Here is a 9648-nt window from a genome sequence, read left to right as displayed (position 1 = left end):
TGTAAGCAGTTACCTGGTATTTTATTCCTCTTGAGTACAGAGTACTTGGAGTGTGCATTTAGTGTTGAGAACATCAGGAAACCTCACTGATACTTTCCTGTGCAAATATTAGTGACTGTGTGGTCAGACGATTCCAGTCCATAATAATCATTTTGCCTCTTTGTTTCTGCAAAGCTGTAATCATGGCTCTTTTGTTAGAGCTCTTAATTTTATGGGATTTACACTGAAGTGGGCTGGTGATGCTGTGCTCACATCTGCTAGCTGAGTACCTAGGAGCATTTCATTGACTAGTCATTAGTAGTGTTCTTAAATCATAGTAGCAGCTGATTTTTTTAGTGGTTGTTCAGGGCTCAACATTGTATTGCTTTTTTACACAGATCACATTTAATGTTCACTACAGTTCATTTTATAGGTGAGAAAACTGAAGCCAAGAGGGGTTAAATTCTGAATTGGGATTTAAAACCAGGTTGGTCTTTAAAAATGATTTCAGAGCACTGGCGTGTGTTTTACTACTATATTATTTCTTAAAAAATAAGACCTTTATTGTCTCCACGTCTGTTTAAAGGGCTGTTTGTCGGGGCTTATGTTGTAATTGATTGTGCAAGTGCGGCTTTGGGTATTGTCTCTTGTTAGATGATGAAAGAGAAAAGGTGTTTCCAAACAAAATTTAGAGGTTTTCCAAGTGGCTGACATTGCTTGTAAACTAGTACTTGATTTCTCTCTTGTTCTCCAGAAGCCTCATGAATAAGCTTACTGATTTCTTTACTTTCTATAAGTCTTTTTCTTTTATAAACCTGTGGTTCAAACTCGGATAAACAGTGTGTGGTTTTTTTTCCCAAAGATTTGAGAACTGACACTTTTGGGGGTTTGGGGCAGCTAGGAATCCCATTTAATGGGACAAGACAGGGAAGAGCATGAGGTCTGTTGTATGGCTGAGGAGGATGCTGGGACTTCCCAAATTCTGGTTCTCAGTTTGTAGGTCTTGAAAGGGATTTCCATCACTAATTCAGAGGTATTAGATTATGGGATTGACCTACACTAAGGAGAACCACAAGAGAATTCTGTATGAAAACCAAAATGCAGTTTACTAATTTATAAGGAGAAATAATAACTCTCAAGTGGACAGGGTAATTGTGTTCAGTGATCAGCATGCTTGGCTATAGGAGGAAGCCAAGTTCTCATAAGAAGTTTGCTTGCTAAGCAGAGTCTGAGCCTGGGAAGTTACTTGGATGTTTTTAGTGGCTAGTGTAATCAAGCTACTATGTAGCTTGATTCATTAATTGCTTTTATAAGGATAGGCTTGTTTGTGCATCATATGCCCTCTCCCTAAATATGCCAACTGGGTCGTACTACTTATATCTGACTCCCTGAGTCTCTTTTGCTTTTGTTGGACTCCTTCCTAATTCCAGTTATCTTCCTTTGGAATTGTCAAATCTTTTAATCCTCTTATTGCTTAATCGTTCTTTAAAGTAAATTTTGTAAACCTCTGCTGTGATCTGTTCTTTTTTGTCCTGTCAGAGAACAGTTTTTATTTCCAAGTTCTTGATGGGGTAAGCAGGAATATAATATAATAGTTGGATTTAAATTTGATTAGGTGGGGCTTCAGTGAAGGTTTGGCAACTCCCAGCGTTGATGCCAGTGGGTTGGAGAACAAGTATGTTTTAGCCAGTACTGTGGAGATGTTACCTCCAGAGGGTTGCTGTTGAATTTGAAATAACAATTGGATACTCATCATCACTTAGTTTTATTTTATAACTCAATAGATACAGCTTCTTTTACTCTGATCAGATTTGAACAGTTAATGTCTTTAGTTGACTTGGATATGTGATTACTACTAGTTCTTGGTAAGCTTAATATGTCTAAGCCGATCTAATTTTGCATAAGTTAATACATTTTTTAATACAGAAGGGCTATAAGACAAAGTAGGGGAGAACATGAAATAGAAAGCATGTAATTTTTTCCAAATTCAAAAGCACTTGGATTTTAGATACTCGAAATGGAACGAGACATGCTTCTTAAAAACAAACTTGTAAAGAACTGTGTAGACTATCAAAACAACCCATTTAGATATATTTATAACTGTATTAGTTCCTGTTGCTACCTAGCAGATCACCTCAAAATTTAGTGGCTTAAAACAACAGAGTTGTTTATACTTCATAGTTTCTGTAGGTCAGCAACCCAGTCATGGCTTCGAAAGATCCCGTTTCAGGGTCCCTCACAAGCTGCACTCAGGATTCCAACTGGGGCTGCAGTGATCTCAGAGTTCAGCTGGGGAAGGGTCTGCTTCCCACCTCACTCACAAGGTTGATGTCAGGATTAAGTTCCTCACAGGTTGTTGGACGGAGGGCCTCAGTTCTTAATGAATTGATGTTCCATGACCTTTCTTGTTTTTTTGCCATGTGAGTCTCTCTGTAGGGCAGGTCACAACATAGCGAGGTTTATTAAAGTGAGCAAGCAAGAGGGCAAGAGAGACGAGAGCAAGAGGGCAAGAGAAAGAAACAAGACAGGTAGTTAGTTTTTTGTAAGGTAATCTTGAAAGTGACATGCCATCACTCCTACCATGTGTTACTCCTTAGGAGCAAGTCACGAGGTCCAGCTCACAGTAAGGGGAAGGGGATCACGTAAGGGCGTGAGGACCAGGAGGCAGGAGTCCTTTCTGATGCTGCTTACCACACAAGTGAGGAGTGGAGATGGGTATGTTTTAGAGGAAAGTGAGAAATGCTAGGTTCTGTGAAAGATCCAGAGACTCGGAAGAGCTTTGCTAAGTTTGCTTCTGTCTTTGCCCATGTCCCTCGTGTTGGTATTTAAATTTTCTTCCCATTCGCACAGCACTCTTGGAACCCATAGGTTCCACCTTTCTCCTTTCCAGAATTGGCATGCTAGCACCTTCCTCCCATCTCCTTTTTCTTTATCTCTTATACACTTGCCCCTTCAGTCCAAGCTGTTTTCATTGATAATAGTTAATGGACCGCCTCACTACTACTTTGCCAAAGCATGTGGAGTTCTAGTACTTTTGGGGCTGCTTCTAGCCTCTGTGTAGGATTTACATTTATACTGATGGTTAATAGTGGGAGATAGGGTTGCCTTTTAGTATCTGACTAGGGTCTTGGGGTTTTTGGTGTTTATTCCTTTGAGACTTGTTGCATCGGTTACTACTTTGAAGTAGAATCTTCACCTTTTAACACCTTTCTACATGTTTATTGTGCTGTTGTTTCCTTTTGAGAGAATTTGGCCCAGAACCAGCCTTGCTTACATGTTCACCTGCTTTTGCTGGCTTTGCATGTTATGACAAGGCTCTAGAAGTCATTTTTGAAGCCTTGAGTTCAAGGGCTGCTGCTTCAGCCAGTAAGCAGTTTGACAAATTATAGACAGACTGTATTTGCATATGGAGGCTGGTACTTGAAGAGGCTTTTCCTTGAGCTTTCAGTAAAGATTTCCAAATTTGTGTGGAGAGAGATGAGTGCCATATTGAACATATTTTGATCTCCTTTGCTCTCTTTTCATTATTATATGGAGACTATCCATTATTATATGAAAATTCATCAACAAGTGAGGTGTCCCTTCTGCCGACATTCTTTCTTATACACAAAGGAGAAGTTGGTCCTGTTTATTCACACTCCCTACAAAATACAGGAGAAAAATCACAATTTTAGTTGGAAAAGATACAACCAATAGGGAAATATTTGTAATCTTGTGAGAGGGCATTTTTGAGACTAAAAGAAGAAAAAGAAGTTTAAAAACAAGAATTCTTGAATTGTGCTTGAGTAATTCACATTAATTTTCAGTGTCCCTTCTGTGATTTACAGCTATTTTGCATTGGTATGATGCCACTGAATACATTTATTGAGAACCTGCTATGTGGTGGGCATCATGCTAGGCACTCATCAACAATATCTCTAATCATCACAAATTGAAAATTATTTCCTTCGTCAGTACAGAGATAATGAGGCTCGGGGCAGTTCAGCAATTTGTCCTAGGACACATCAAAGTTGTCTAGACCTTTGCTTCCTGACCCTGCTGCTTCCTGACCCCACTGCTTAGCTGTCCCTCACTCCCACCTTTCTCCCTACCCCTGGCCCTCATCCCCTCAAGTTCACAGACCAGCTCTGTCCTTGTTTCCCTCAGAGAATGAATCCAAGAGGCACCCTGGGAATTGACTGCTTATAACTGCTCATCTTCAAGTAAACCTATGTTTACTAAATGTCAGACCAGAATGTGTCTTTCGTCATGATCTTACTGGATTAGAAAATAACAAATTAGGGGCTGAAGAGAAAAGTGTGTGGGACACTGCTTTGAGCAGGTTGTAACCCAGGCCTACCAGACAGATTTATAGAGCTAGATTGAAATTATGCTGAGAAACCCACGATTCAGATTTGGAAAGCCAAGATGTGATTTTCGTGAGGGCAAAGTTGAGTTATTCCCCCCTTATCATTGGGGTATAAATTGGAAAGGTAAACCTTTATTGTCAAGGAGGAGAGCAAATGCTTTGCTTTCTGGTTTTTGATTCCGTTCCTCTGAGAAATTCAGCTCTCCAGGTGCCTTCTTTTATGCTCACAAGCAGTTACTAAGTATGGTTTCAAAGTTCTGAATTTCTTGTCTGGTAGTGCTGAAATGAAAACATACTTAGAAGCAATGACGGGGACATTTTAGTGAGTAAAGCTGATGACTGGAATGAAGAATGATGGAAGTCTAGTGGAATTTCACTTTGTAACCCTGGTCACTAATGCTCTGGTCTTGTGCACACTGTACTGGGTTTTACTTGAAGGGTACTTTGCATTTCTTTGGTCATAGCTCGTTTAAAGTTCTCATATTGGTTTAGGGCCAGTGGTGTGTACATTTCTATGAAGCATGGAATGTTATGTGAAGTCACTTTAATGGTATTACTAAGTTTTGTTAAAATTAATTGAGGTTAAGAGATTTTATTTCCCTTCCAGTAATGGGGAAATAGCTCTTCTGTCTTTCCAAAATCTTGCAATAGGTTAATGTTGTGGTTGGGAAGCTTTCTGTTTGTTTTTTCTTTCTGGTAATGAAAGTGTTTTTGGTTAACACAATCTCTGTGTGTGAAGGAGGTGAGTTTTGCCTCTAGCATTCCATAGCTGGGGTCTGAGTTCATGCCCCAGCTTGAGTAACTTTGTATGGCCAGTTAGTACACATGAAGGCAGAAGTAGTGTTTTAGTAGTTGTAGGTACTTTCTTTTTCAAAAGGAGTCTTTTAGCAAGCCTTTAGCTAATGGGTCTAATTTACTCCCTTTCCTCCCCCACCCCCCTTAAAAATCTTGGCATAGATTAAGTGAATGATTCTAGATATTTAAGCCGAGCCTCTATTGTGGTGGGTTGATCTGTGGCCCCTCCTTGCCTTAGGCCTCTCTGTGACTTTTACCAAATATAGAGTAGTGCTCTGAGCACAGTCTGTATAGTCAGAACACCGTGATTAAAGACCTTCAGGGCACGTGAGCATCTGCAGTACCCTTGTCTAAAAGAAAGTGTTGACTGCTGTACTTTCATCCTTTATGAATTCTTTAAAAGCGTCTATTATTTTTAATTTGCAGCAGCTCTTGCCAGGTAAAAAGTTTTGGGAAACAGATGAATCCAGCAAAGATGGACCAAAAGGAATATTCCTGGGTGATCAATGGCGAGACAGTGCCTGGGGAACATCAGGTAATCTAGATCTAGCATCTGTACTGTGATTTATGCCTGTCTTAGAGCTCCTTTCCTCAGCAATTGGCAAGTCATGAATTTCACATCAGTGACATAAGCATGTCAAGCAATGTCCTGTCCTGTAGTATAATTGCCATGAAGGAGCTTATATGATGTAATTTATTAAAACATAATTAACACAAAATCAAATCTTCAATATTTTATTGAAGTGTTAGCCACAGGGGAGTGGTCTTATTTGAAATGACCATAATTTCAGCTATAACTTCTTGTTCTGTACTGCTGTCAGCATACTTGGAATTAGAAAATCCATGCCTGCCATTTGAAGTTCATGTTTCTTTTTCCTCCCCTTGCTCCCCTGTGTACTGTGTATGGGATGATCTATTTGTAAATGTGGTTGGGGCCAAATCAAGTCACTGGGCACAGATGCTCTTCTGACAGACTAACCCTGAAGAGGGGTGGGGAGAACCTGTAGAGGCACACACTGACAGCAGAAAGAACGAACCGAGGCTAGGGAGGAAGGAGACCGAAAACCTAGAAGCTGCTGTGCTGTGTTACAGCACAATGTAAAAATGGAACCTCAGATGACAGTGAGTCATCAGAAAATATCAAATTATGTTGTTGGTTTTAAAAAGGGCAGTAACATCACATTTTGTTTCAGTAATATTACCAATAAAATATATTAATAAGAAATTCTGCTACTTGAAAGGGGTAAACAGTTTATCCACTATAGCTAGATAAACCAGTTATGTGAACTGCTGTATTGCTCTGCTGTCTGGATATATGAGGAGTGTGTTCCGTTTTCCTTAGTTTATGTAGAATTTTATACTTAGGGAAAAACACAATAGGAGGTTTTGGCTCACCTGACCATGGCAGGCTTCCTGATTCCCAGTCATTGGTTTATCCATGAGACATCACTCATAATTTGTTTGAGCCTCTGGCTGCACTGTATCATGCTTGTGTATCTTTTTTGTAGATCATTCAGTTTCCCAGCCAATCATGGTGCAGAGAAGACCTGGTCAGAGTTTCCATGTGAACAGTGAGGTCAATTCTGTACTGTCCCCACGGTCGGAGAGTGGGGGACTAGGCGTTAGCATGGTGGAGTATGTGTTGAGCTCATCCCCGGGCGATTCCTGTCTAAGAAAAGGAGGATTTGTAAGTTGGCTCGAGGAACTTGTTCCTATATCTCTCTTTTTTTACCCCCCTAAAGCAAAACATGCCTGTTTAGTTTCCTTAGATATTCACAGCACTAAGTAACAGTGTATTTTAAAAACACTTTTATTTCAATTAGATGCCAGCATACACAGTAGGAGATGCAAACTGAACTTTTTAAAAAACAAAGACATGATGTTTTTGGGGGGATACATTGATAATGTGAGGTAGAACTGAAATCTAGTTCTCAGTTCATTGGTCTATCAGAAGACATTTTTAGTTTAAAACAAAAAACATAAAAAGAGAAGGAATTAAAATAAGAAAGCCAAAGCTGGGGTGTCAATAGGGAATAGATCTGAGAGCAGTGATTTGCCAGTTCCCAATAATCCTTAAAGTGTATGGGTATGTAGGATCATTCTTGTTTCGCTTTGTTTAATTATGGTATGGTCTTTAGCCCTCTTTGAACAGCTTTGCCTCTTACACCTTGCCTGTTAGGAAATTCGAAGTTCTGTTAATTCCAGATCTGCAGGGTTTTTTTTTTTTTAATTCATCACCATTTGAACTCTCCAGTGCTCAGTTGTGCTGCCAAAGCAGCTTGTCTGTCCATAGCCTTTTCCCTTATAAGTCTTAAACAGTCTTCTTCAAGCATCTTTGATAGGCTTTCTTTCTCAAAACTGCTTCTCTGTCATCAGCTCTCTATAGATGTGAAGTCTTACGATGCATTTCCATTTGAGTCTTCCTCATTTTGTGGTCTCTGCCTGGTTTTGTATTCCATGTGGTAGCCAGGAAGGTCATGAGAGGCAGCCTGAATCTGTCTTCCCTCCTTTCCTCCTGACTTGGCTTGCTTTGTACCTTTTCAAAGTCCTTTCTCTGTGAAGTCTTTTTCAGCTAATCCTTTTTGTTGGCAGTCCTATAAAAGGTCTTGTTTCCCCCAAATCATATTAATCATTTTGCCTCCATAAACTATCTTATGTTACCTTAGAGCATTTGTTGTCAGTATTTTTATCGTCCTGTGTCTGTTTGTTGCTAGGTATCAGAGGCTTGTTCCTGTTTTCCTCATTCCACCTGAAACTTCTTTAGAGTAACAGGAGTTCATTCTTGGTACAACTTCCTCAAGTGTCAAGTACAATTCCTTCATATGTTAGTGGACATTAAATGAATGTTGACTTGGTTGGCATGAGGAGAACAGGTGAAGTTTAAGGTAACCAGAATCCACATGGAGTTAGCTTTCTTCTAGGCATGCCAAAGATGATGCTTCGGCTGCCATTGACATTTGCCATGTGGCTGGAACTTTTAATTGCACAGGAAAACCAGAAAAGATTAACTTCTCTAAGAGGGTGTTTTGGATTTCTCCCAGCTTCACACCTAGAAATTTGGTGTGAGGAATTTAGCCAGAAAAGGATCTTTTTGTTTTATAATGACCCTTAGGAGGATCAAGGGACTGAACTGGGGCTTTTGTCTTGAGTCTTGAGTACTAGTCATTCCAAAGCTGACCTGATTGCTTCTGGGTCTTTTGACACTGCAGAGACATAGGTCAGGTTTAGTGGCTTGTGATCAGCTAGGAAAAGCCTTCTTATTTGAACCTTCCCAAGAGACTGCTTGGGAACAATAAGATCTACCCTGTGGATGTGAGGAATGGATTTGGGCAAAATGATCATTTCCTTGTTGTCCCATGGGAAGGATGGTGTTACGCCTCTTCTTTCACCATATCCCTGGTTCACCTCTTCTTCTGTCCTCACACTTTCCCCATCTCATGAGCGCAGATTTCTCAGAGGAAGTACTGCCTGCTGATTTCTGTGTATAACTTCTAGTTATTTACTATGGGAGAAAAGTCGGTATCGTGTGTAGGTAAGTGGTCGGTGTGGTGAGTTGGAACCTGTATGACACTTCCTATGAATTCTGTGTTATGCGTGTGATGTGTTTCTAATCCTTGGGTATTAGCCAAGAGGCACATGCCTGGGTTACTGTAAAGTTTGTAAGCAGGCAGAAAAATAATTGGAATTAGGAGAAAGATAAAACACTGGGACTGAATTATTATTTTTGCCTGCTTCTCTCTTTTAAGCAATCACTTTGGTGGTTAATCTTATGACAGAGCATTATCTTCTGCATTCATTGTCTTGTATTTGATTTTGTAAAGGTGGCTTTCATCCTTGGTTGTCCTGAGAGACTGGTAATTTTTAGCTCTTGTACAGTATTGTCACTAGAGGAGTTTAAGATCTCAGAAAATTAAGAGGTCAGAAAATTGAACTCTCCCAATCGGATAATTTACTGGGCTTCTGAGGTTTGCATGAAGATAAATGAAACTTCTCTAAATCTGTGTTCCAACTTCTCGGAAGGCAGATTGTGGGTATGAAATACTGTTGTGTATTTTGACTTGAGTTGCATCTAAAGGGTGATCCAGGAGGACTGATTGGTGACATCAGGCTACCACATTGCATATCCAATCTTCTGGTGGTTGGAGGCCTTAGGATCAGTGAACTACTTTATCAGCTTTATGGCCTGGCTTTGCTCTGCCTCTTGGTTAGGATGACATTTGACCAAAGTTCTGGTCATGGAAACCTGAATCACTTGGTGGTGGTCATGGTATGCATGCATCTTCTTGGAAAAGGTGAACCTCCTTTTTTTAAAAAAAAAAAAATCCAGGGGCGCCTGGGTGGCTCAGTTGGTTAAGCGACTGCCTTCGGCTCAGGTCATGATCCTGGAGTCCCAGGATCGAGTCCCGCATCGGGCTCCCTGCTCGGCAGGGAGTCTGCTTCTCCCTCTGACCCTCCTCCCTCTCCTGCTCTCTGTCTCTCATTCTCTCTCTCTCAAATAAATAAATAAAATCTTTAAAAAAAAAAAA

General features: G+C 40.3%; 1 protein-coding gene across 6 annotated transcripts in view; it reads left to right on the top strand.

Annotated features, from left to right (window-relative positions):
- Positions 1–9648, top strand: part of PUM1 (pumilio RNA binding family member 1) — a 49643-nt gene that overhangs the window by 13866 nt on the left and 26129 nt on the right. For 4 of the 6 annotated variants that reach the window (XM_081817931.1, XM_081817930.1, XM_081817929.1 and 1 more), the window contains exons 2-3: positions 5549–5657; positions 6631–6809. The exons of 1 other annotated variant lie outside the window; for it this stretch is intronic. In XM_081817931.1, coding sequence (XP_081674057.1) covers positions 5549–5657; positions 6631–6809 — 288 coding nt within the window. The remainder of the gene's footprint in view (positions 1–5548; positions 5658–6630; positions 6810–9648) is intronic. One more of the 6 variants, XM_081817928.1, reaches the window with a different exon arrangement.

Source organism: Leptonychotes weddellii, chromosome 4, assembly GCF_054177405.1.
Source record: "Leptonychotes weddellii isolate Sample4059 chromosome 4, ASM5417740v2, whole genome shotgun sequence".
NCBI lineage: Eukaryota > Metazoa > Chordata > Mammalia > Carnivora > Phocidae > Leptonychotes > Leptonychotes weddellii.
The sequence above is the reverse complement of the archived record's forward strand: the minus strand, read 5'-3'. Positions and strand labels throughout refer to the sequence as shown.